Below are 28,000 nucleotides of genomic sequence, written 5' to 3' on the forward strand. Positions count from 1 at the left end.
GCATTCAGCAGGGAGGCATTCAGCAGGGAGGCAGCCGCAGGGACCATCCGAGGCCATTCCGGAGCCGGCGCTCAGTGGTGCCGGGGGTGCGACAGCGCCGGATGCCACAGAGCATCCTCTGGCCAGGGGGCTGCGGGGCTCGGGGGCTGCGAAACCCCCAGGGTAGCTAAAACCTGGGCTTAAACGAAAAGGAAAAAAAAACCACCAAAGTGATGAAATATTTTGCTACTGAAAAGAGAGGACTTGATAACAGTCACACCGTGAGGACACATCTCGCCCGTTAATTTATTCAGGTGCCGTGGCACCCCAGCTCCTGCCATCTGACTCCCCCTGTTACCAGCTCGCAAAGCGCAGACCGAGTCTGAAAGTTTTTTGCTTTACTAGGCACAATGTTGTTAAAGATTTATCAACAGCAACACGGCAGAAAGCTTTTCCTTGCGACTGCCGTGTATAGTGGCCTGTGCTCCAAAATAGAAAGGGCAGGGCAGGATTCACCTGAAATGCTCTTTTATGCCAAACCAGCTCCATCGAATTAAACAGAGCGATGCTGCTGCGTGCCTGCCTCATCCCCAGCCGCAGGTTCTGTTTGCGTGCGGCATTAATGACGTCCCTGTGGACAAGTTGAAGCCATAATGAAAATTACCCCCTCCCCCAAATCCTCCAGTTTTGTAGCTTAATTGAGCTGGTTTTTCACTCACATCGAAACCCCGGTGATGCCCATGGAGAACGCCCTGTGCCGGTCCCTCTCCTGGCACCAAGCTCTGCCCCGAAGAGCCCCAGGCCAGCAGGAAAGGTGGGGAGAGACTCGCTGCATCTCATCAGAGGGCAAAGGCTCAGGAGGGTCTCTCTTGCTGATCAGCAGTTATCTCACGGGAGATCCTCCTCCATTGACGCTGACAACCCAGCTCAGTTTAACAGTGCTTCGCCTGCTATGGGAAGGCGCCGAGGCTCTGGGGTTCTTCTTGGGCCCCCCAGAAAATGCTGCAGCAGGGGATGCAACCCAGGCTGCGGGTCAGCGATGCCCCCGAAACTCCTCCTGCTACAGCAGCACGTCGCTTCGGCAGGAGGATCCTTACCCTGACCCATAGTAGCACCCGGGCCAGCAGATTCCTTCACAGTTTACCCAAAAGAACAGGCCAGTAACAAATTTGTCTGCCATGTTTTTCTTGCCCAAAGTCCTTTTTTGGGTGGTCAAAGTAACCCTGAATACCCACCTTGATTCCAAGTCACTTCATGCCAAGCAGAGGTAGGTCTCCGCACAAGTCCTGATGGGCAACGATTCAGGGGACTACCAAAATGACACAAAGTCGGGGCTCAACCAAAAGACACCCCGTCTGCACCGATGGGTCCTGTTCAATTGCAGATCACCAAATGAGTTAAGCAGAAAAACTGCAAAGAATTTTGAAAGCAGATGAAAACGTTGACAATCTTGCCACCAACGCCCAGACCAAAGATGCGATGGCAGAGCCGAGACCAGGAGGGGGTCAGTCAGCGGTCAGCAGCCACGGGAGGGCAACGCGTTGTGGGATGCTTCTGGAGGGCGGCGTGAAGCAGTAACTACAAGAAAAACAGCAGTTCTTTTTTCTCAGTACAGATTTTATTTCAATTTAATTGCCAGCTTCACCCCATTAAAAAAACCAACAACCAACTTCCATGAATTTTTACAGAATTCAAGAAGACGTACGTTAGGAGAAACGATTACAACGCACAGGACCTGGGAAGTACAGCGAACTGTTGGCATTTGTCAGTGTAACAGCAACGCCGACTACACAGCTATGGCATGGCATCTCTCTGGAACAGCATTTGTGCATACAGAACAGCAGTGAAAAGCATCCACAACTGCAAATTTTGACTAAATATGTTTTCAATTTATTACAGTATGAGAAAAAAAAAATTCACAAGTGAAAGAAACAAAGAGAGTAACTTTGCCTCGGCAGCTTTGAAAACTGCAGCCAGCAGCTATGAAGTAGCCCAGTATGTCCCAGAATGAATCATCGCTTTATTCCAGCCCTGGCTCGCAGGCACATCATACTTCACTGAAGTACTTTAAATAGCAGTCTGTCTCTAAATGGGACTGTGCAAATCCTGGTGTGACCCGTCACTGCGCTTCCCAGCCTCTCTGCGCGCAGACGGCCCCGTCACTCTGCCCGAACAACTCGCACGGCTCAGGGCGGCTGCCTGCGGCTCTGCCTAGCGGGTTATCGCACCGGGTCCCTCCTGTCCTCAGATGTAGATAGCCCCAACATTACCACCAAGACAATCAGGGGCAGCTCAGCTTTGCTTTAAATCAAAAAGCCCATTCATAAGAAAAAAAACCCAGAGGAGGAAGATGATTTCTGGCTAGGTACCCGGAGTGCTCCAGGCTGAAGAGCAGGAGCTCATCGCCTCTTCCCTCCCCTCGGATTCAGGGTTGGGAGCGGCAGCGGGTCGGCGTGCGAGGCACTCTGCAGAGCACAGCCCGAGCTGGCAGGGTGGCCGACTGCCCGACAACCCGCACAGCCGCCCTCCAGAGACCCTGGCCTCTCCTTCCCCAGCACCATGTCCAGCCCTCTGGAGAGCACCACGTGCGCCAGAGCTTTGGCTCCTCAGCCCAGAATGCCGCTGAAGGCACAATGCTGCTCGTGCTGTAGGGAAAAGCAAACATTCTACTTCTTCAAGGAGAGCCGCACAAGCCGAGAGAGGGTATGTACAAATAGCTCCTGTACATTTACTGTCTGCAGCGCAAGAACCACGGTGCTCACCAGAACGGCCTCCATCCTCTGCACGCGTAACCACCTACTGAATTTTACACCGCCAGGACACCTTCCCTGCGCATGGAGCAAAGCACGTTCCTCCACGCCAGCACAGCTTCAGCAGCAAACGCCGAGCTACTCCTGACTTGACAGGGAACCCTGCAGCCAGCCAGGCTCCTCCGAGCCCCTGCTTGGTGCGGTGCCGGGTAACACACGCTGCTTGCCTCAAGGACCCGGCTCCCGCGCAAGGACAGGCGGGCATCCTCAGGACTGACGATGGAACCACCACTTCATGCTGTCTGCACGCGCTGCATAGATGCGCTTGCGGAGAAGCGTACTAAACCTTGGAATTTGCTCCTGAAGGAAAAATCTTCCAAGAAAAGCATGTCTCCCAACCTAGGCACGTGCCAATTTTATAGCTAGCCTCACTTTTACTTTTTACATTCAAAACTAGCACTAATAAAGGAACAGATTATTTTCTATTCTTTGCTGTCACGTCCTTTAACTAACAACATGGGGATGAACCAAGACTCATTTCCCTCTCTCCTCCCAGCCCTAACCCTGGGGATAGCTCATCCTGGACTTCCCCCCCCGCCCCGCGAGGCATCCTCATCTCAAGCAACCTCAGAAAGGGAAGCAACACAGTGACAGCCTTTAGCAAACTTTCCCATTCCATACGGTTTTCAAGGCTCGAGCAAGCTGCCCGGTGTCAGGAGGCAGGAGGGCCGTGTCCTGCTGCACAGCCAGTGTGCTCCCGGGGATGTCTTACCCACCCGGGGGGCTCCTGGCACGGTGAGGCATCCTTCTAAGTAGAGCAGAATCGCACCTTCAGCTTAAATAAGGCACCATAACTCCTGTGGGTTTCAGTAACAGCTCACAATTTGCAAGCTGTTATTCAAAGGGTAACACAGTGGGTTATCTAAACAGAAAGAATCTGCCTAGCAGCAATAAGGCCTCTGTTTCTGCTTTAAAATGAGATGTGACTGTTGCAATTTGAATATTTATTTTTTTTTTTTGTAAAATGGAATACTGTTCCTCTAACAAGGTTTCAAAGTTGGCTTCAAAGCAAAGATTTAAAACCCCTTTAGATTTCAGAGGTATTTTTTCTAGTCCCTTAAAAATGGGCTGCTGTAGGAGGTAAGCAGCAGTGGGGAAAGGAACATTTCATTTCAAATGTTACAAATTAGAGCTGGTTTCTTGGAGAAAAAAAACCCCAAGCTGTTGTCACCTTAAGCACAAGGCAAGGCAGAAAGGAAACAACAGAATATAATTAGAGCGCTTCCCAAGATGGAAGGCGGCACAACAGCAGATCGTTGTGTAACGAGGGCAGCAGAGCCTCACAGTTAGCCAATTCCACGGGAAACGCGCTCAGCTCCCTCACCATCTTCTCCCTAATAAGAGTCCCCGTGGAGATTAGATCGAAGAGACCCAAGAGCTGGTGGGGTGGAGGCAGGGGAAAAGAAGCCTAAATAAACTGCTCTGCTGGGTGTTGTTTTGTTCGCGCGGCGTTTGTCTCATTCCATGTTTTCACTGCAGCGACAGGCTATTAAGTGTTTATAATATCCCTGGGCCCACTGCTGATCTCAGGGTACGTCCATCTGCCCCTGCAGGAAACTGCTCTGCTGAGCGCTGCAGTTACACCGGGGAGCTGTTAGGGAAACGCCAGCTCTGCGGTCAAAGCAGCGGCTGGAGCTGTGCAAAAACAGCCGTGGCAGCTCCGACATGGCTGCTGGAGGCACCATCAGCAGCGTAAACCCAGCAACTGGGAGCTCACCTCCCCAGCGTCACAATAAATACCGAACCAAACAGCTTGTGCTGCCTTACACTGGGGTCGGAGCTTATCCCTGCAGCCTGTTTGATTGCACTTGGGTGTTTTGAGGTGAGCTGCACGCAGGCCAGTGACGACCACAAAGAGATTCGACCTAACAAAGACTGTGGCTACCTCTACGTGGAGTTGGCTCCTGTCCCAACCATGCTCCAATGCCATCGGTAAAAACATTTCATCAGAAGAGTAAAATCAGGTCCTCTGAGCCCTCTGTCATCTCTCAAGATGTTTCCCACAAATACACTTTGGGTCTTTTATTTGAAAATTTGGCCCTACACTCATAGTCCAGAGGAGGAACTATGCTTGCTACTATATCCCGTGAGTGCTGTCCTGGAAGGAAATAGTTATTACAAGATGATTTACTTTGGAGAAGATGACATTTTTTTAGCATGAATAAAGTTTAAAGCTAGAAGACAATTTTCAGTCTGACTGTTTTGAGAAAACCACTCCAAATGACTTAAAATTCTGCATGGGATCCTCCAGCGTGTGGTCACTTGTGATACAGCTGCAACTTTTATTCAGGTGACTGAATGAAGAGATTTCCAGATCAAATCAAATTTCACTTGACTAAAAGTTGCGTCAGTGAGCGAAGAGCCACAAGGCATCATTCTCCCAGGTACAGGGACTTGATCTCCCCAAGCTCCGTCCGCTCTCGAGCGGGGAACTGAAGAACTATGCACTGAAAACGTCACTTCTCACAGCCGGTTCAGAACTACTGCACCTCCCCTCTGGAAGAGGAGAGCCATTTGTCCTGAGCTAGGCAGGAGCAAGGCTAGGTTCTTACAGCTAAGAAACCCCAAGCTGCTTCACTTCCAGCCCTGACTCCCTGTGTCTCCCTCCAGAATTTTAGTCTTACAATGGTTTCTGCAAGTTTTTCAAGTTTCAACTCACAGAAGAAAAACATAAGATCATAAACAACATTACGAACAACCTCAGGCTCTTCAAGTTAGTATACATGTTTTTGGCCATAAAAAAAGCCCCATGTCATGGCACTTAAGTCCCTGCAAAATATCTTGGATTACTTCAGTTTCTCAGATATACAGACTGCAAAACATTTCACTGGAAAGAGAAATACTAAATAAATCTGAAAAATTCTCTTGGTAGTTTCAAGTGCTTGGGATGGGGCACTCCAGTCCCTGGGCCCCTCCGTGGGCTGGGAACCAGTCTGCACCAGCTCCAGTACATTCAAACACGGCCAACATGAAGAAGGCAGGCTGGGACGGGGCACGAAGAGGAGAATCGGCAAACACAGCAAGTGCTAGGCAGATGCAAAGGTTACTGGCACCGAGGAGCTCCGTAGGTGCCAGTGCGCACCTGAGCTCAGGCAGTCAGTATAAAGGATCCAGACGAAACAGACAGTCCTGAGATGGCGATCCATTTCTTAGTAAGGCTTTGAGTGCGTGTAAGTGCTTTTCTTCAATTAATTATCACAAAAGATAGGCTAGCATTCTTTAAACAGTTGTGATCCTTCATTCCAGTATAAAACACATATGCAAACATGGCTTAAGACCCATGATCACTTAGGATATCATTTTAAAGTTTGTATTAAAAATATTTTTTATCCAAATGATAAATATTTTAAAATAAGCATTTACAAAAATAAATGGTCCGTTCCCATAAGGACGGACATATATAGCTGAAATTCTGAATACATCTTGAGGCAACACACTTATTGATGAAGCTAGTTAGTAAAATCTTTGGTATGAGAGTATAGTACATTAATATTCATGCACCGTTGTCTTCCCGCAGCAGGTATACTGTACAGACAAGCGAAGAGGCAGCTTCTCCTTAATTTCTTCATATGTCTTCCAAATACAACATACAAATATTTCTAACGTGCCTTCCTATGATAATAGGCGAAAAGCCCAAGATTCTCCTGGGTCTTCCTACGACTTTCGCATCTAAACCAGAATGAAGATGGGAGGAAAAAGAGAAAGTGAACACAAATAAGTTTCATTCTAGTTAGTAAGCAGCATCTACGAAAAAATAAAAATCAATAAAAAATGACTCTAGAGGAAAGCCCATTTCCTTCAGTATTACATACACCAACTGCCAAGACAGGATAACGATGAATCCATTAGGATTCATTGCTGCAAGTTCAGACACACGAAGAGGAGATTACCGAGTTAGGTAAGGGGGCAGCTTTACACCCGAGCATGGCACCGGATGGTGCAAGCCTGGAACACCACATCCAGGTCTGGTGGCCCTGTTGCACATTGCATAGGTAAAGGAAAGAGCCTCAAAAACTGGAAAAAAGAGCCTTGGAACAAAGGACTTGGAGAGATTAGTTGCTAATTTTAGCAAAAATAAAGCCGGAGAGCTGACTTGAGGCACAAGGACCTCCACAGGGAGAAACTATAAAGTGTCAGCTGGCACAGAACCAAGGGGCTAAGGGGCTCTGCAACCTGGTAGAGAAAGGCTTAACAAAAATGATAGGCTGGAGCTGAAACCAGTTCAAACTCAGAGTAAGACACACACTTCTAACACTATGGACAATTAACTGGGATCAAGGGAAGCGATGGATTCTCTCGTTTTTTTGGTACCAGTCCCTGAATGCTTTTCTGAAGCCGATGAAGGGAAGTGATGGCAGCTAAGGAAACACATGGGTTGGTCTCGAAGGTCTAATGGCTCCCTTGTAGCCTTAAACCCCAACTCCATGGACAGTCCAGCTGAGGGACTCTGATCTGGGAATAGCCCAGACTCCCACGTCACCTGAAATGTCCATGAACTGGTGGTACTGCAGCCTATGGCTCAGGGAAAAAAATAGTAAAGAACGATGTCCAACTGTAACCGCTGTGACCGGGGTATGAGGAGCAGAAGGCACTAAACCAAAATGGAGCTTGGATTCTGCTCCCCATCTACCGCGTGAAGACTGGCACTTCCTGCAGCACCATGAGAAGGCTTGAGAGAAGGTGACACCTCCGAATCAGCGACTCTTTCCCCGTGGAGCTCTCCCCCGGCACTGACTCACCATGTCGCTGAAGCTCATCCATGTGGATGCATCAATGCACTTTCTGCTAAGAGCTGCCGCTCTTGTGGCGACGCTGGGCGAGCGGAAGGTAGGGCTGTGCAGAGGAGCAGGAGCTCTGCTCTGCTGGCTGCTGAGAAGCAGGTGACTTTCAGCCGATGGGGAGAGCTGGCACCCAGGGGCAATGGCTGTAACTGTGCGGGCTCAGCACATGAAGCCAGCGTCATCCGGCCCTCGAACTGGTCGTGCTTCAACCAGCTCCAAGGGGAGTGGAAGCCAGAAGGTTTGGGTCTGTCTCATGACTGCTGGGAATCACAACCCATTGCTATAGCAGCAGGAGCTCACATGACTACTGTCTTTAAAAAGAGCCCCTAGTTGTGGCGTCCTCTGTAGGCAAACTATCCATTATTTATATCTCAGCATGTCTAAAGCACAATTTGTATCCTAACCTCATTAATGAATGATGACACTTTGACCCGCTCTATTAAGTAAGCCATGTTAGATCAAGAGGCACGCTGCTCTCCCATTCCCACGCCAGAGTAAGGCAACCAAGAGAAAAAACCCCGGAGTAGATTACCTGAGTTACAGCAATACCAAAATAACGCAAATCCTGCAGCAATGCTGAAACAAGCGAGGAAAAACACTGGACCTCAAGAAAACAAAAAAGGAGACACATTAAGAGAGAACACAGCAGTAGAAGTTTAGCTCAGTTCATAAATCATCAATTGCTATTAATATGCATAATTAAATGTATTCAAATGAAGTTAACACATTCACAATTATGTATGTTCTGTAGCTAATGTACTATGAAGCACATTTACTATACTGTAATTAATTTTTACTACAGTTGCGCTGACACCATTCACTGTTTGCCTCTATTCATCCTGTGAAATTTAAGTGAAAGCTTCCCTAGACGTTTTCTTACTCTAAAATTTTGTGTAAAATCCCCTTTAAACACTACAACAAAATACTAACCAGGCTACTGGGACCTCACCGCACAGTGTAGCATTTTACTCTATAAATAGCCCCTGCTGGGGCAATGCACTGCCTGTGGGTAAGAGTACATCATAGGAGACTGCAGCCCCTTAGAAGTGGATTTTTAGGGTTTTGGGTTTTTTCCCCACAGATGTTCCACAAATTCCACTTTCATGACAAAAGCAAATATTCTTGTTCCTGTTTGCAGTTCTGCTGGAAGCTGAAATGCAGAGCCACACGCACCCCTGAAGCAAATCTCCCACTGGAAACATTTCCTTCATGGGCCTGCCTGCAATTACATGCAGTTTAGCGCTGACGTTCAGTATTGATGTTCAATAAAACCTTTCTAATCCATACTTATCCACAGACAAAACCTCATAAAGATTTATATCTGCTTCTTTATTATCTAATATTCTATTTGTATTTACTACTTCACTATGAATATAGCTACAATTAAACTGCACCTGTCAATTTAAGGACAAATGTACTGCAGACTAACAAATTAGTGGACCTGAGCACGTGGACAAGGACACTGGAGAAACAGCGAAGGAGCAAGGACGTGCTTCCTCCTTCGGATGGAATCTCCCAGCGAGTGTGGCCGGCAGCTGGACGGTCTCCAGTCTGAGGCCAGCTCTTTCATCAGCATGAGTAAGAATAGAAATTCTTTAATTTTCTTATTTCCAAGCATTTTCCTCTGTTCTTCCTGTACTGTTATGCTGCAGTCAGCAATAGCAATGTGGAAAATATGACTAGCAATTTGGTTCAGTATTCTAAGTAACAACAATACAGGCCAAAATATGCATTGAGTTAAACTGTGTTTCTGCCCCTCATTTCGGTTTTCTCTCAGGAAGGAAACTGGCAAAAAGGCATAGTTCATAGAAGGTGCTTTTATTCTCTCATAATTGTATTCAAATCTCTAAATAAAATATCAATTAAACCTAAATGCTAAAATAGTTCATTATAAATTTTGAAAAGTCTTCAGCTTTCTTTCAGATCTTCAATTCCTTTTCAAAACACCTTTTAGTGAATAAAATATTTGCCTCTGTAATCTGGGCATTGAACAGAGGAAGGGGGAAGAAATTAACATGTTTTCCTAAGGAAACATCTTGCTTTCTGTCTTTGTTTTCAAATTATTTGTACTTATATTGAAAGATTAAAAAAAAAGAAAAAATTTGAAAGCTATTTAAAAAAAATTATTGATAGTCTTATGCAAAATGACAGCAGCAGCTGACTACACCTTACTATTCAAGCATTGAAGAAATCATAGGAAATGAAGAGTTTAGCTATAACAGTGTAAATAAAAATACCATTATCAATATTGATTAAACTCTACAGTCTCTTCAATTTCCTGGCACTGGTTTCCTCAACAGCAGCTCAGTACATTTTCCTCCATTAATTCCACTTAACTTGTGACAGTAAAGACATCATAAAACAAACTATTTGTTACGTGAAATGCAAATTACATGATAAAATAAATTGCATCATAATCTGAAAAGCCATTCCATCTGGTGACACTGTATGCATTTATTTACCCCTGTCATTTAGCATATATTTCTCCTTGTCAGTGTCTATCTCTGTGGAATCTGTGGTTTCTAGAAATAAAAGCAACACATGAAAAGTTAGTACTCAGCTCAAGCAAACAAACGTAATCAGCACATGCAAAATGGTGCAAAACACCACATTTCAGAAAACTATCCAATTCTAACATAAAATATTAACACCTCCAAAGGTAAACCATTGTTATAGTTAAATCTGGATATATGTTGATCAAAAGACATAGGCACATACACATTTGAATGCAACTACAAATAGCTGCAGCAACACCTCTGATCTGGTTAAGCACGAATTACGTAAGTAACGTTACACTTGTTTCCTGAGTGAGAAAACAGGAGCTAATCCTTCCATAATGCCAGAAATTTTCATTGTAATAAATACAAACTATTTGTTAATATATGTGCTAATCTGAAAACATCCCTATAATTTAATACATCACCATTCTTTCTGTTCTTGAGCAAATCTCTGGGCGTTAATGTATCTGGCAGATGAAGCACTTGGAACAAACTGCTTGGAGCAGATTATTTATCTAAATTCTGGTCTCAGCTAAAGACACATACAGCTGCTTTGAAAGTCTGTAGGCACTACGTGCTAATTATTTGGCACAAATAATTTTTGCCTCTATCTTTCCGCAAATTCTAGTAGAAAAGGAGGTTGACCTTAAGACAAGGTGTTCAGTAATTAGCAGCAATAAAGCAGTTTCTGCTTTGGGCAGAAAGACCTGCAGCTCTTTTAGAGGTGCCTTTGCCATACAGATGTGGAGATAACATTGTCTGCAGAACATGTGTGCAACACCAAAGAACACCGCTGTCACCGTAAACTGCAGGGGAACGGCTTTCCTTCAATGCATCAGGAATCTGTAAAAAAACTTTTTTAGCCAAACCTCTTTGTGGTCAAGAGGGTTTAAAAAAAAAAAAAGTGAGAGCTCCAAATTTGGCTGTCAGTAGGGAAGAATTTGAGACTGTTTGGTTTCAACTGATTTCCTTCTTCTACGTGACAATCAGGAGCTAGGTGAGGTGCCTTGGAAAACTGCCCTGTACACCAAGTCAGCAAAGGGGATCTGCTGTCGGCCAACATTAGACTGCGAAGACCTGTCTCCCATGCTAAGTACATCCCTCTCGGTGGGTGACAGGGCATGGCATTCAAGCAGAACACAAACATTTGAACCACTTTGCTGCAAAGCTTGAAAGACACTGAAGCAGGAAGGATTGCTGCAATGCTCCATGGTGCGCTCAATGGCAATCTCACACAGCCGGCCCATTTTGAGGGATGTCCTCCCTGTGTACTCTAGCTAAGAAACCCTCACATGCACATCTCTGCACTATCGCTGCGTGGGGCTGATCTGATCCCTTATCTTTCCACACTATGTCATCATTGAGAGAAATGAAAACATTTTCCGAGCCACCTGTTTGGCTTCAACAGCTCCGCAGCTGCCGGTGGTGTGCCTTACCTACCCTCTAGTGGGAGTTGGGAGGCATGACTGAACAGCTCACTTGCAACGTTATACTTGAGGCAAAGAAATTTTGTTCCAGCACAAATTTTAAAGTTGGTTTAAAAATTAAAAAGAAATCTTTGACAGGATTTCCTCCGTAGAAAACATTTTTCATGTGTACAGCTGCACGTAGTCTATTACTGAACTCTGTCCTGGCCACAGTTGATCACCAGTAACTTCTCCACGTGTTTGTAACGCTGCTTGTTTCAGTTCAATCTGCATTTAGAACAAAGTCCCCGTGCTAGGGATTCCCTTTTTTCTTCACATTTACAAACTCTAGTGTCAATTCTGTAAACGCTGTGCTGAATGTGACAAATTTAACAACTACTGCTATGGGTAACATTTGAGTAACATAAAAATTGTACATATTAGAGGTCTGAAGGATAATGTCTTCAATATTCAAAATGTCCAAGTTCACTTAAATGAGAAATAACACCTCATATTGAAAAGGAAGCTTTCCTGAAGAATAAAATTGTTTGCAGCTTTAGCTTAAAATGCTGCACAGATGATTATAAACCATTCAGTCCAGAATGCAGACATTTGTTTTAGTTACAGAACTCATAAGAAGCAGCAGACATATTAACACAATCATGTCATGATTTCCTTCTCAGGTCAATACAAGGAAACTGCAGCATCTCAGCATGTGGTAGTATTTTAACTCAGTTACTTAAATTATTGTCATCGTTCTGAGGATGGTAACATAAGAGAGCGTACCAAGATACAGAGAATTTAATGACTTATGATGGTTACTGAGTCCCTTTGCACAATTCAACAGCAGCAAAACAGTTTTGGGGCACCACAAAGCTCAATTTTTTCAGGGAAGCACTTCTAGTACGTGTACTAGTTATGCACAGTCTGACCGTGAGAAGCCCTAAACCTGCGTACTCGTGTGGCTACCTGAGTCAAAGCTCTCAAGAAGTAACCACGTCAGCCAGGTGCAAGGACAAGCACATTTATGCTCTAGCTAAAAGCGAAGACATCACCCTACGCAAGTCTCCTTTCAGCTGGCTTGTCCAGGCGTGACAATATCTGCACAATTTCCAACGTCAGTTTTACGGGCATGGATGATCTTGGCCACAGCCATGCTATTTCTGGCACCCAGCTGAATTCAGACTGTCTATACGGGATGTAGTCAGGCCTTGGCTGCTGTGTAAACGTATGGTAAGATACATTTTCAGAAATGGCTTGTAGAAGGTGTTATTGAACATTACAGAGCTTAAACTCTTAAATCATCAACATAGTCCTGAAATTTTATTCTTAGTGACTACACTGAGACTTCTTAAGTTGATCTTACTTAATAAAGGCTGTGTGCTACTTTCTAGTCACCCTGGCAGAAAAACCTGTTGCTTTTGAGCTCTACCTGAGTAAAAACAATAGATCCACAACTATTCAATGTAAGAGCCCGTTCCCTCAAAGGGCACGACTTCTGCAAGATGAATATCAGATCAAAAGTGCCACCTTAAAGTTGCTGTGAGGCCGAATCAACTGGGATTTGTGCTCCTCTGAGATTCTGAGGCAGGGATGTGCCCAGACTTTCCCAGTTCCAGAGGGTTTGGGTATGGATGTGGAGACCTGGGGTAACTTTGCAGCCTCCCTGTGCAGGCAAGAAAACACTGCTGTCTTCCACCGGTATGTATTTGTGCTGGGTAGATACAAACCTTTCCTTCAAAATGAAAGGCAAAACGAAGCTAGACAGTGCCATATCTTCAAAGGTAATTACAATCCAATGTGACATTTTCACTCCAGAAATAAAAGGTGTCTGTCTTTTTTAAACCTACGGACTTTTGGTGTAGTGGTTTGAATCTCACTGGAGTTTGACCCACGTGTCTAAAATTTCCCCTAGCGCCTAAATGTGGAGGTTTTTTACAATTAGAAATCAACATTAGTGCTGTTAGATACTTTATAAGGATTTCTTAAACCGCAGTCCCTTTGCAGTTTCATTAACTTAAATGAGGGAGCTTTCCCCTCAAGCTCCTCAAGTCATTTCAGTATGTGGGATGCCCGAACATATTTCCCATCCATTTGGAACATCGTTATTTTCTCCAGTTCATTAAATAGGAAAAAAAAAGAAAAAGAAAAAAAGAAATACCAACACATAGTAAGCATTATCCCAGGTTGGCAAGTCAGGCTTAATACTTTCCCTTACAAAAATGAGCTCCTTTGCAGTACAGGACAAAATCTGTTTGAGCCTCAGTCCTTCTGAAGTACATACATGTATATTTGAGGGGCAACTTTATGGACATCAGTCAGGCCTGTCAGCTGCACAAAACAAGTCCTAAGTGATTAATATCACAGTTCATCATTGCAAGGGCCTATGAATGTTTGCTCCACGTTAAACTAGACATAGCTAGGAGATTTATGGATTGAGAGAAAGCCAAGCTTCTGGGCCACCAGTTTTGAGCTTAACAAATTTGAGGTTTGTAATGTTCTTATGTGCCATTAAGAATCCATGGTAATGAAAAGAGAAATTGTACTTCATACGAGTTATATTGTTGCCTTACATGTTGCACTTTAACTTTTTTAAACTCCTATTTCATATTTCAAAACAATTAAAGAGTTTTGGACTGCCCACACTAGTCAACAAATAACAAGAACAATGCAGTCAAATCCCCTTATGGCTTTTGGAAAATTCCAGTCAGAAGGAATTAAGGTATACCCCAAAAATTATTTTAATAACCTAAACAAGTTATTTAAAGAACCTAAGCCTCATCTGAAATGAGGTTTTGTAATACACTGATGAGGAAATGCACAACTCAATCAACTTACTCAAGATTTTCCTGCTTGGCAGGTCATTATACAACTGCTCAGCATTGATCTGCAGAGCCCTGTAAAACTCTTGACAGTGTCTGTCTCCTTTCTTCTGAAGGTGCTTGATCAGATCTGAAAGCCTGGTATGGAGTGATGCCTTTGGATTCCTGAACTGTAAGAGAAAAGCACTCATCAGAAGAGAGATTACAACAGCTGGAGATCAATTTTACATCACTATGCCAGGGAGTGAAGATATGGAGCTTGTTTTATATTTGCTAAAAGAAGGGGCCTAAAAAATGAGGGGAACCTAAAAAGGACATACATGCATTGCACAGCAGTCTTCAAGACACTGAGCTCCATCTGGTCAGCGCTGCTTGATGGAGAGTGTATTGACTCTGCCTTCCCTCATTCTTTCTTCTGTCCCAAAAAAGTGACAGCTACTCTACACTTGATGTTTTCTCTGCATTCAAACTAACATGGTACTTGCTATTCTACAATTTGATTCTGACAGCTATTGATAAAAAATATGAACAAATCTTATAATAAAGTCTTTTGTTTTCAAGTTTTCCCTTAGTTGCCTAGTAATGATCACCCAAAAAAAGTACTTTAAACTGCTTCTATTAGTGCCAGTCTTGGAGTGTTCATCATGCCAAGATTGCACACTTCATTGTTTCCATTCACTGCTGCATACCCAGCGTAACATGGACAAATTCTCATTACTCAGGCAACATGGCGAGCAGCTGCAGAAGAAAGTACTTTTTTTCTGTAGTCCAAAACATGATGCATATTAGGATACCTTACAAAGAGAATGAAAACACATACCTAGCCTTACACACATCAAACTGATCTCAGCGTATCTGGAAAATGTCCAAAGGCATTCTCAGCAAATCCTTTTATTTCAGACCAGTATGACAGATAACCTTTGTAGTATACTTAGGATCAATTCCTGCTCTAGGAGGACAGGAACGCAACGTACCTTATACAACACTCCTTATTCTGACAAAATTCCCACAAGGTCTAGCTGAGATTGTAAGCTTCCCAAACACTGAACAGAGTTGACAGAAACTTGTATGGACCTACGTGAAAGCAGTTCATTTGTGTCTGCTAAGTGCAGAAGTCTAAATTTACGTTTCACAGATTCTTTATGCATTTGTTTTGAAGCTCTTGTGGGAATGAGATGATCTTTAATTGTGCATGTCACACTGTTTATCATAACTGAGTGGCTAGACTGGTTTAGCTGATTATCTAGCACTGCTCTACACTACCAAAACACCATTTGTCCCCATGGAGTTTGATTATGACAAAATTAGACCTATTTTTCCTAACGTTAAAATACTTATATGCCAAAACCCCGAGCCCCATGCAGACAATGAAGTCAGCAGAGGGCAAGTACAAACTGTTATAAGTAGGATCCGGGAAGCTTTTAACTGACTTTAACTTTCACTCCACACAAGTTTAAAAGATCCCTAAAAACAGCCACCCATTTTTGAAAGCTTCACGTCAGGGAAGGTGGCTTTCCTCTATACACAGCAGCACTGCTGGAAGATGTTACTAATTCCACCCACTTCCCACAGCTCCCACACTTAAAGGTGGGACTAATGCCCCCCTTCTCTACCAATACTCAGAGTTATTAGTCACATTAATCAGCAACTAAAACTGATTAAGCTAACATAGATGATTTTGTGGATGCAGCACAGATCATCTGACATGGCACTCCACACCGACTCATGAGGAGGCAGGTATGCAGGGCATTTGGTCACACGATGGGTGCAATCCTGCCCAGGGAGCCATTATAAGACAGCGTGCTTCTGCACGCGCAGCATCAGACGTCATGGCAGGGACCGTGGCATTAAGCTGCTGCTGCAGAATGCCCTCTCTCATAACCACGTGGCACAGGGAACATGCCAGCCCTGTGACTGCTCCTCCGATACGGATCCCAGATACAAGTGGTCAGCGAGTAAGAGGTGAGGAAGATTGGCTGCATGTGGCACCAAGAGCCAAGGCAGGAAGAGGGCAGCTGAGCTACTGACCCGCAAAAACAACGCGACATTCAGCGATAAAGTAAAATTCATCAAATTACCTTTTCTGCTTCTGCATTGGTAAGTATTTGGGGGTAGACTCTGTTAAGCTGAAGAATAATTTTATCAACCACTTGCTCATTCAGTCGGCTATTGCTTGTAAGAAAATACATGTCGTGTTGCAGCCGATGACAGTATGACTGATCTAGAGATAAAATAACAGAAAGAACAAACCACAGCAGTTAGTTAGCAAGCCATTTTTAAATCCTGTAAATTTCATTTTCCTCACAGTGGTTAAACAGCTAAAATAAAATTACCACCATCATGTAATTTTAGAAAGCTGAACTATCTACTAGGGAAACACAACACAGCCATGTGCTTTCAAAGACCCATCCACTTAAAATTACACACATCTGACCTCCTGGCTGGTCATTCGTGCTGCCTCTCTTTCCAACGGAAGAAGGTTCTAAATTATTTAGATGTCAAGCACTGATGGATATCTAATCAAATACAGTCCTAAAGTTGTTAAATCACTGAAGATACATTAGTTTTAAGCTCCATAATCTGACTTCATAAATAATAGAAAATATGTTTTATACATTTTTTGATGTAAATACGTATTTCATAGAGAGAGGTTCTCTGTGATTTAGAATGGTAAAAGGACATAAATTTGGCTTCACGTGATGTAGATGACTGATACTGGCATACAGCACAGTGCTTAGCACCTGAGAACTGCAGCACAGCATGGGGTGGGATGGGACAGGACACAGAGGGCTCGCACAGCCAGGCAAAGCTGGGGGCTGACTGAGCCGGAGTGATTTGGCCGCAACATCACCCAATCCTCAGAGTTTATTGCTCCCTTTGGTCTAACGGGAGACTTCAACAACATGCACAGCAGAAACTGCCCATACTGAAACAGAACTGGAACATCAGGAACAGCATCTTGGCCAAAGAGCTGTCAAGTTTTTTAGGGAAGGACTTCTGCCTTCACTTCACAGGGGAGTGGGGATAAGGGGCATTCAAAAAGCAGTACATTTTTACCGCAGAAGTACGCTCAAATACACGTACAAATAAACCACATCTTTTTCTATTAACCCAAACCTCTGCAAATACACAAATCCAGACTTGCTGTTGTCTGAGGCACCATTTCCAATCTGACAGCAACGGATTTTGCAGGAGCACAGCTTTCCCTATAGCTGCTTGTCTATAGTCCTTAGATTAAGATATGGGCACAGACTGGTTCCACGGGTTACTGTGCCCTTATCAGATTTAGAAAGAGAATGTCTATGACCCTGTCTGAAGCAAGTGTTAAAATGTCAGTACAGCACTTTATAACCAAGCAGCATAGAAAACAAAACCAAAACACCCCCACTCCCAGCACACCTCCAGCACATTCCCCACTTAAAGCAAACCCATAGGTTTTATGGTATTTTGGCTACTAGAAAATACATAACCATCAACCTTTTGTGCCCTGCAATTTAGAGAAGGTAAACAAAAGAATGAAGGAAAAGAGCCAGAAAACTTTGGCACGATGCGCTGCACCTATGCACAGCCCTTCCCTTTCGATATCATGATTGGGTTCTTTTGTACTATGCTGTCCTTTTTCTGTACCTCTGCAGCACTAACAGCATTTACAGGAAGGGGTTCAGGAAAACCTCCCAGTGTGACCATTGTGCCCTAATAACTTCTCCAGTGCCAGTGTCACTCCCGTTCAAACAAGTACACACAGCTATGGGTACTGCATAGAGAGCTGCGATTCCACAGGCACAACAGGATCTCAGTTACATTCTTACTTTTTATAAAAACACCTTGTTATTTCCATGTGTTTTCCATGCCTTGCTTTTCCATGGCTCACTGTCAAGGGAGCTTTTTAGTGTACTGTCAGAACCATACCGCCCTGACAAACTTGCTGCACAACTCCCTTTTGTTGCAAGAAATTCCATGTTATCTGATTCAGGGCTGACATCAAACTTCTCTTCAAATCAACTCATTGGCATGCACAAAAGGCTGAGGCAAGGAGCAGGAGACTGTGAAGTTGTGTCTGTTCATGCAAATACTTTTTGGGGAATAAAGTGCCACACTCCCTGCAGCTTCTTCCTCCTCCTGCCTCAGCTACATGATTTGTAGCGATTCTCAGTGTCACCAACAACTCTGTACCTTCTGCAAACTTAGAAGAAACAGGGTCTTACAGCTAGCAGAGCAATTAAACTTCAAATAAGACTGTGACATTCAAACAAGAAACCACAACAAGCGCTAAAAGCATGACAAGGATCTGGCAAAATGAGTATAGAAAAATAAAATAAAAGCAGGCTCCAAGTGTCATCTCCTTCCCTGCTTCTTGCTCTGATTGTCATTACCAATCCCCGCACAGGCAGCATGCAGAAGTCTATTAGCAGCAATTACACCAGTGTAGTTAACTGTAGACTAACTGAATATCGCATTTAAGCCAAGATCATGAGGAGCACTCCGTGTCCCCGTGGCACTTTTCATTTACACACGGTCATTAAACCATCACCGGTCTGACCGAGGGCTTTTTGCTGCCATCTGAGACCTGTGTGCTGGTGCACCGCATTACGGGGCACAAGTCTCTCTCAGATTTCAGGCTACGTTTTCTTCCCATCTCAGCCAAAAGATGGAAGAGAATGAGACAATGCTCTCGGCCTCTCTGGCTGCTGCTACACTGCACCTGCCAAGGACAGGTCTTACACCTGGCTCACGCATCTGCAAGATGCTTCTCCCATCCCATGGGATGCTACATTTCAAAGAAGCACCCATGAAGCAGTCTGCTTCCTCCTCATTCCCACAGAGACCTTTCACCTGCCTGCACCTCCTCCAAATTACATCAGTTCAGTATTTAGGATGGGGTGCAAGGTTTAAAATTTCCTGAAGAGCAGTTATCAAGCTCAACACTAGCTCAATAAAAGCAGAGCAGAAGTATCTCACCTCTCTCTTTCGAAACCTTTCGCTCCTCTGACTCTGAGGAGTCTCTACCCAAACCACATGAGGAACTGCCCTCAGGCTTCTGGTAGACCAGAGAAGTGAAACTTCCCATTGACACTGCCCACCAGTGCAGAATCGTGTCCCAGCTACTAAATTTAAAGAAAACAAACAAAAAAAGCCCCATCAATCCTAGTGGCTGGAAGGTGGTACCCTGCTTTGGAGCAGTAAGGGTATCTGGACAGCACGCGTGTGCATTTGAAGCCACCACGTGATGCTCCTGGACCCAGCTTGCTGCAGGAGCTCCAGCAGCTTTGTTATGGCATGGACTCACTCCCATGCGCTGCCAGTCATGGCCCAGTTATGGGTGTACAAACACATCTGTGCTATGAGGTTTTACAATAATTCTAATACTGAACACGCACATTATTTACATTTTAAAGTAACAGAAACCCCAAACCAGGTAACTTCACAACTGCAACAAGGCTATTGATGTGCTGTCAGGTCTTAAGAGTTTAGGGATTGCTTTTTTGGGATATTTTGCATGTCCATCTTTTATCTCACTGCCTCGAAGGGGCAAGAGTTATTGCAAAAAAAATTTAAATCTTTACACTAAGAAGATTTTGTTTTTAAGTACTGATACCTGTGAACATTGAAACATTAAGATCAATTCAAGCAATTAGAGCCATTGCTCAATAGATGTAACCAAACAAAAGGGAAACCATTGTAACTTAGAAAATAATTAGTTGTAAGATAAGAAGCGCTGGAACAATCTCATTTTAAACAGCTCGGCCTTGGAAGAACAGATGCGCAAAGAAAAGAAAATTACAAGGTGATCACAAAACCAGCCTTGAGGGATAAGGTATACATGATATCAGGACTGAGTCTGAAGACCCCCAACAACCGCCCGGAGGTGCCAACAAACATGCGCGAAAGACATTAGCATATGCTAATGAGTTCCCGGAAAATCCATGAATGTGATAAGCACTACTCGGAAATATACTGAATATGTATATTAACATAGTATAAATACTTGCTAGTTTTGTCTTTTGGGTGTGCACGTTAGGTGGAGTTATGCCCCGTGCACCCAGCGCTGCAATAAAGAATGCCTGTTTTCTAAAACTTCAAAATAAGTCTTAGTGAATTATTTTGCCGCTTTCCGGTAACAGTACGAGTCACCCCAGCGCTAAAAGGACAGTCATGCTGTTAGTCAGTACTTGCCTGGAAAGTTCAGAGCGGCAAAAATCGGGAGACCAGGTCAATTCACCAGAGTTTACAGCACAGGCATGGCATTGCCAGGCACTTAACGCCTCAGACTGCAGGAGGATTGCATCTAACTCCAAATTTGTAATTTGATGTTACTGCAGTTAAACCATTAATCTAACTGGGCTTAATCTTGTCCACAGGCTTTGGACCCAGCCACAGGTTTGCTCAAGCACGCAGCTGCAGTGGAGGAGTCTGCAGGCTTTGCCATAGCTGGAGGGCTGGTTAGCGGTGAGGCTGAGCTCAGCCCACTGAAGAGAGGCAGCAAACACAGCTGAGATTGGATACCACATCACTGAAGCTGACCAAAAAGTTGCTTAAAAAAAATAAAAAAATTAGTATTTTCTTACTCAGAGGAAATGTAAACTTGTCAAAGAGACAGCAGGAAAACTCAGGAACTGCCTTTGAAATTTGAGAAGAAAACATGACTAATAATTTCATGCTATTGACTTATAATTACTCTAAGCCCATGACACATCATACATGACCGCTTTTTTCTCTTACCCAAATACAAAAGGCCTCTGGCATACAGCATATGCACACCACACTAACACACACAGCCTGCACCTGACCACACACAGGAACGGAAGGAAGTACACCTATAATTAAGAGATATCAGAGAAAAGCAAGAGATTACTGGTTATTTGTAGCCAGCAGCTCCTCAAACAGAGGACAGAATACATAAATCAGTAATGATAAATATGCAAGCAGCAAATGACAGCAACAAAGCAATATGCTCAGCATTTTTCACCTGCAGGTAAAAATCACCCCCATTGCAACCCTTCAATAAAATGACACATCTCTATTCTTCCTTCCAAATGGGCAATTAGGTTTCTGGCAATAGCTGCAGAATGACCCAGCCATTATACTAAGTGCTGGCATTTTAAGGCTGCTGAAATATATTCTCTTTTTCCAAGCAACAAGGCTCATAAAAAATCTGATCCTATGTGACTGTAGTGCCAGACTGTCTTCCACAGCACCTGCAGGAAAAATGTCAAGGGCGACAGAGCCACGCTTCCTCAAGCTCTGCCTAATTTAATAGCAGAGTGTTCACAGAGAGTTTTTTCAGAGTCAACTGCTAACCTAGGCACCAGTGTGCCAGGCCCTGGCAGCAGCCAGACCATCAGACAAGAGCTTTGGCGTTGGCACTCTTGCTCCACACGCCCGTGGCGAGGGCTCTGGTCCCTGGAAGGTGTCACTAGCCACTGGCACAACGATAACACAAAACATAACTTTCAGGTTGTAATGACTGTCAAAAACACCTTTGTAATTTTGATTCTGCTTTATTATTCTTACGATAAGAGACTCCATGTTGTTTTCTGTACAAGGAATATCAAATGGGACTTTGCCTCTTGCAGTCCCCTGCATATGCTCCTCTACGATCTACTTTTGCTGCCCCTCTGGATAAAACCACATGGCCCCAGGGACCTGCCACCATAGGCCGGGGTCTGCATTGCACCTCAGGTTTATCACAGTAAATTAATAAATCCAGCTGCATTTCAAATTTGTAGGCTGCGATCAGCCCCTCCTCGCTACGCTGTGACACGTAACCGCTCTCGTCCACACTTGGGCCTCGGGAGCTTAAATGCTGCCCAACTGCCTTAAGTCAGGCAGTTCCAATTAATACCTCCACCTTTCCAATTAATAACTCCACCGCTATTGACATAAGGACTCTTGATACTGTCTCTGACACCAATGTATCTTCATTATGGTTTCATCTTTTGTTTGGTTTCCCCTTAAAAGCCTCCTTCAATTTACCAAGCAAACAGACAAGATCATCACAAGGAGATAAATTTAAATACAACAGACACAAAACCCAACACATCTCTCTGACATTTTCCTAACACCACATATAATTTGTAAACATCCACTCCAGAAACCTCAATGGTATCTGCTGTGCAATGCAAACAGAAGTTGCAACTTCTGTAAAACTCCTGGAAGACTTATATAAACTTTATAAATGCGAGCTGACAACCAGAACCTTGAAGGCACGGGACTTGCCATTTGTACATGTTCATGCAAACTCCCCACTGAAGCATCTCAGGAAAGAGCTAAAAAAGTCTCTCTCAACAAAATGTTAGCTTAATGCTAATTTAGTTTTTGGCTTTTCCCTTTCAAGACCCCAAGAAAGGGATGCTGAGGATTTAAGAAGGAATCTGGCTGCAGAGAAGCGGTCTGAGATGATCAGATTGCACTGGTTACCAAATGCACCCCCGATGAAGAGCAACTGGTCTGCTCCTCTGGGCTGGAAGTGGTGAAAGACAACGCGTCACCCTCCCTGGCCACACTCACTGCAACATGCTGCTGCTACTGGTGAGTTAGTAACCAGAAGTCAAGGATGTATGACAGCAAGTCATAGAATCACAGAATTGTTTTGGTTGGCAAAGACCTTTTATGACCACTGAGTTCAACCCCTGAGCCGTGTCCCCAAGCACCACATCCACACGGCTTTTAAATCCCTCCAGGGATGGTGACTCCACCACTTCCCTGGGCAGCCTGTTCCAGTGACTGACAACCCTTTGGGTGAAGAAATTTTTCCTAATCTCCAATCTAAACCTCCCCTGGCACAACCTGAGGCCATTTCCTCTTGTCCTATCGCTTGTTACTTGGGAGAAGAGACCAACCCCCACCTGGCTACACCCTCCTTCCCACCTGGCTACACCCTCCTTTCAGGTAGTTGTAAAGTTCAGTAACTCATCTTTATCTGAAATATCTTTTAAAAACAGAAATAAAACAGCAAGCAAAACATTAAAATGCTCTTGATACTCAAGTGTGACGTTAGTTTATGCACATTCCCAGTCCTCCAAGCTTCGGACGAAGGCTAAAACCAGAGGGCCTTTAAGCAACCAGGAGAGCTTGTGTGCAGCACAGGAGCAGAGACGGGATGTTACCGACGGAGGCTGGCCATCAGCAGCAAATTGTTTTTCACCAGCACACAACGTGTGCCGAGGTGCGAAATCCGGCACCGCACTGACTACACCTGGGAGCAGACACTTCACGCCCCTGTCACACCCCTGCCTTCGGTGGGGTCACACAAACGCTCCATTTCAGACACTCGCCTAATTGTGTTTGCCGGCCGCAAACCCCCAAACCGACTCCTGCCCGCCCTGTAAAACCGGCCGCGTACCCCGAACCCCAGCCCGCCAGCACTGCCGCACTGCCCAGGGCCGGGGCCGAGGCCAGAGGCCGCACGGCTGGGCCCCGCTCCTCAGGGCCGGGGCTCACACCGCGCTACCACCCGCGGGGTGGTCACCTCCCCGGGACCCACGGGCCTGTCACACACCTACACACACCCACACCGGGACCCAGGGGCCGGTCACACACCTACACCCCCACACCCCGGGGCCCACGGGCCGGTCACACACCCCCACACCTACACACCCCCACACCCCAAGACCCACGGGCCCGCCACGATCACGCAGCCACCTCCTCCCCCAGAGCTTCCGCGCTGAGGCGGCTCGAGTACGGAGCGCTGCAGGCACCAAACCACCCGCCCTCACGAAACGCGCGGCAGCACCCAGCCGCTCCAGTCGCGGACCGCAGCAGCGACGCGAGGCCGCCTCAGAAGGCGGCTGTCCCCTGCCTCAGGCGGGCCCGCCGGCGGAGCCCTCCCGCCACCCCCGGGCTCTCCCTGGCCTGCACTCACCGGCCATGGCGGCCCCTGCCCTGCCCGGCCCGCCGGCGGGCTGCGGCCCTTCCTGCTGGGGATGGCGGTGGGGCCGGGCCGGGCCGGGCCAGGGCGGGGCGGTGCCTCCCGGGCGCGGAGGAGGCGCTGCCGGAGGCGACGTGCGGAAAGCGGGGCGGCCGGGGCTGCTCCAGGTGCGGGCACGCCGTTTCGTGGGGGGTTTCCCATCGCCTTGGCGGCACCGCGGGGTGACCCCGGCGGCCTGGCTGCCCCTGCAGTTAGTAATACCGCAATTTACTTTTCCACAAGTAATTTCACTGTTCAAAATACCGTGACCGCGTTTTCATAACATCCGTATGCAAGTTATGTTTTCTTTTCTCGCGGCCCAGCGCAGTGCACGTTTGTTTAAATGCAGCTACGACGTGTAAGGCAAATTTGACAGGGAGTTCCTCAAGCCCAAGGAGCAGGGACAACTCCAGTCAGAGCAAAGCTTGCCGTGAAGCATCTAATTAATTGGGATATATTAACTTCACGAGGGAGGAAATACAAGGGAATCTGTGCATTTTAAAACCTCCCGTTTGCACAAAATGTCGTCGGCATTTAATTGCCCAGCGAGATTCGGAGGACGATATGCCTTCCTAGGTATAAATGCTGCAGAGGAGCGAGGCTGAACCTTAGCTTTGCAAATCGAGATAAAGAAAGGGATAGGTTATTTATTACTGCAGACTTTTTTTTTTTTTACTGCAAAATTTGGTATTTTTATAATGTATTGGAAAAGGCGGCTTTCTAGTATGGCAGAGACACGGGGTTATTTGTAATTCTGACTTGTTTTGAAACCACGAAGAGAATGTTTATGTTGAAGAGGGACAGAAATCTTCCAGAGGGATTAAAATCACAGTAGGCAAAGGTGCCCCCGGACTGGTACGTAAAATGCTTCAACCACACAACTGCCCTCGCACAGACGCCTCTTACTAAACCAGTTTGCTCCTCCTCAGTGGCAGGTCGCTGAGCACCACGGCACACCCTTACCCAGGAAACCGCCATCGCGTGGATGACCACGAGAGCCCGAAAGGTTTGTCCCATTTTGCCTCCGTGCCATCTTAACCCAAGCGTGTGGAAAGCCTATACGGATGTACCGCATATCTCTCTGGTTAAACAGAGAGATAATAAACCATACGGCCCCTCGCTGCGCGCGGCGCCGTGTCTTGGGACCTTGCAGCACTGAAGCTGGAAGTCAGCACGTCCCGACTGACAGGCCGGGACTTCTGGAGCCACCCGGGGAGGCACGAGTTGCCAAGTGGGAGGTGAGGGAGGATTTAGCGAGGACTTGACTTTGCGCTTGGATACGCGCTGTGCGCCCTCCGATGAGAGACAGCTCCAGCTAGCCTGGGAGTTAAAAAAAAAAAAAAAAAAAAAAAAGGAATTTGCTGGAAGTTTGCGAGTGCTGCCACTTCGTGGTCTCACGGAGGAAGTGTCACACCCTGCATAACCCCACAGACGTGCGTGGGGCCTACCGGGGCGTTTCTAGCATGTCGCGGGGCAGCAGGGTTAGCCGCACAGTCAGTCCTGAAGCTTTCTTCCGGATAATTTCTTTCTCTGATACTCTCACCTTTGTTTTCAGTGCCAGGGTGGAGTTTCTGGCCTGGCACAGCTCCACAAAGGGAGCAGTGTCCCGCCCCAGCACCCCGTCACACGCCCCTGCGCTCCGAGGGGCTCATCCAGAGACCCTCCTGGTGAGCCCAGCCAGATCTGCTCCAACTCACAGGATTATATGCACCGCCATTAACAAGTGAGATACCTACATCCCCACGTTTACTCTTCAAAATGTTGGTCTACACCTCCATACCACAAATGAAAGCAGCTTCTTGATATCTAGAAAGTGTAAGAACTTGGGAAGAAACCTCACTGAAATATTTTTAGTATTGTCAGATGCTGTGACATTTATGGTGTGTGTCCTTGGGAAGATGAATAAACATCCTGAGTTTATTCCATTTACCCTCAGGAATCCATATCTTCCGAACAGCATGAAAATAGATTTTTAAATTATTATTATTGCACATGGACACCTCAATTGTGCCTGTATCAGAGTGATTTTTGGCAATGTATTGTAGTAACAGAAACAGGCATCTCGTGGAAAGGAAATTGTCATTTTGTAACTCATTATATATTTTTAAGACTGCTTAGTATGTATATTAAAATATTACAGCAAGAGGTGTTGCCTTGTACTAAGAAGCAGGGGTAGTATGACATGCAGAGGATTTGGTTTTATGACCATTTTATACCGTTGTGAATTAACTGCATTTTGTGCTCTGCTAAAAAGTTTCCCTGGAATCACTACCAGAATCTAAACCACAAAACTGAAAGCCTGGTCGTCTTAATGTGACATAGACTGAAATCTCTCATATAAATCTTAAATGTTTTTTAGCAGACAGTATTTCCAAGCACTGTGAGTGAAATGGAAGTGAAAATCAATCATTCAGGAGTGCCGCGGTGTACAGTGCCACATTGCCTGGAGATATTTTTGTCCTGTAGGTTCAGATAATGAATCAAGAATCAAGGGTTAAATATATCTCCTCCTCATGCCCATGGCACGCAAGACTTCTGCAGCCGTATCGCTGTTAGGTTTCCCTTGGAAAGGCAGGTCCTCGGGGAGTCGCACAGGCACGGCAGAGGCAGCGGGGAGGGACACCCATCCGCATGCGCGGGGCACGTCCCTGGGGACATACTTGGCCAGAGCCGGGCCACTGACTCCCCTCCCACGGTACGGCCCGTGACATTCAAAGAGGGCAGCCGGACATGGAGGACACGCGCTTGGTGCTGATAACAGTGATGAGCTGTATGCAAACGGCGCTACGAAACCCTTACGCTCTCTGAGGCGAGTAATGCTGCTTTTCAAACCGCTCCCAGACTGAGTGGCACTGTGCGAAGCCCTCGCTTCCTGCTGACAGCAGGCGTGCTGCATCGACAGAGCCCAACTCGTCTCCAAAACGCTGTGATTCATTTCAGATTCCTATCTCCTAATTTAGTGGTGAAGCTAAGGGACCTACCGAACAATGTTTTATTTCCCAGCAAAGGACAGCAGATGTACTTCCTGGTTAGCTAATCTCAAAAGCCATTGCTGTTTCTCTCCTGCTAAACAGACCGATTTGTTTATTCGAGTGGATTTTTTGATTTACTAAATATTACCCTTGTCCTGGCTGCATCGGCATGTAATGTTTTCTTGTTTTATCTGTTAATTGTTAAATCACAGTATGGTTTCTTATTTTCCCACAGCTGAAGAGGACTGGCTCTCTTTAGGAACAAATTAAATCCAGATAGTGCAGGCAGTTCCTTTAACAAAGTCTTCCTTTGTGTTTAAGAAACTGCAATTAAATATTTCTTAAAAGCTCAGATTACACTCTAATCTCCCTTCAGCAAGTGTTAGCTAATCATTTATAAAAACAGACTCTAAGAAGGAAAAAAAAATGGGAAGGCAGTGACCGGCTGGCCATTCCCGTCGCAGCCGCTGCCCTTCCTGGCTCCGTGCTTTTGTTCCTGCAGATTCCGATTTTCAGACCGCTCATTTTGCCCCCGTTCCTCAATACCAATATGCACTTACATGTCTTGTAGAGCATCGTCCATAGGTTTCAGGGGTTTGTGCTGTGCCCGGTACACGTACAGCGGGGCAGCCGGAGCGCTGTCCTCCTTGCCTGGATGAGCAGAGGTCACTGGCGAGTCAGAGAAGCGAAAGTAAACCGGGAGGGAGCGGGTCTGGCTGTGCACAGGCGGCAGAGGCCTCCGGCTGCATGTGGGACGTGGCTGCGGGGAGCCCAGACCCAGCAGGGCAAATGTGGGGCTGCTCCTTCCCTCCGGGGAGCCAGCGG

The 28,000-nt window shown here is 45.7% G+C and overlaps 1 protein-coding gene across 9 annotated transcripts; it reads right to left on the reverse strand.

Annotated features, from left to right (window-relative positions):
* Positions 1-56: 56 nt before the first annotated feature.
* On the reverse strand, positions 57-27,998 carry CARD19 (caspase recruitment domain family member 19). Of its 9 annotated transcripts, none has more exons than XM_054837736.1 (6): positions 27,736-27,998; positions 16,375-16,517; positions 14,313-14,466; positions 10,033-10,092; positions 8,103-8,174; positions 57-1,557 (listed from the first exon to the last, which is right to left on the reverse strand). In XM_054837736.1, exons 1-6 carry the CDS (start codon positions 27,749-27,751, stop codon positions 1,496-1,498), a joined length of 507 nt encoding a protein of 168 aa, XP_054693711.1. In that variant the 5' UTR covers positions 27,752-27,998; the 3' UTR covers positions 57-1,495. The 9 variants fall into 9 exon arrangements, with proteins under 9 accessions (XP_054693711.1, XP_054693709.1, XP_054693708.1 ...); XM_054837734.1 differs by lacking the exon at positions 57-1,557 and adding an exon at positions 1,579-6,458 and having other exon boundaries at positions 8,103-8,168; positions 27,736-27,995; XM_054837733.1 differs by lacking the exon at positions 57-1,557 and adding an exon at positions 1,579-6,458 and having other exon boundaries at positions 27,736-27,994.
* Between the last annotated feature and the right edge of the window lie 2 nt (positions 27,999-28,000).

This window comes from Grus americana, chromosome 11 (genome assembly GCF_028858705.1).
Source record: "Grus americana isolate bGruAme1 chromosome 11, bGruAme1.mat, whole genome shotgun sequence".
Taxonomy (NCBI): domain Eukaryota; kingdom Metazoa; phylum Chordata; class Aves; order Gruiformes; family Gruidae; genus Grus; species Grus americana.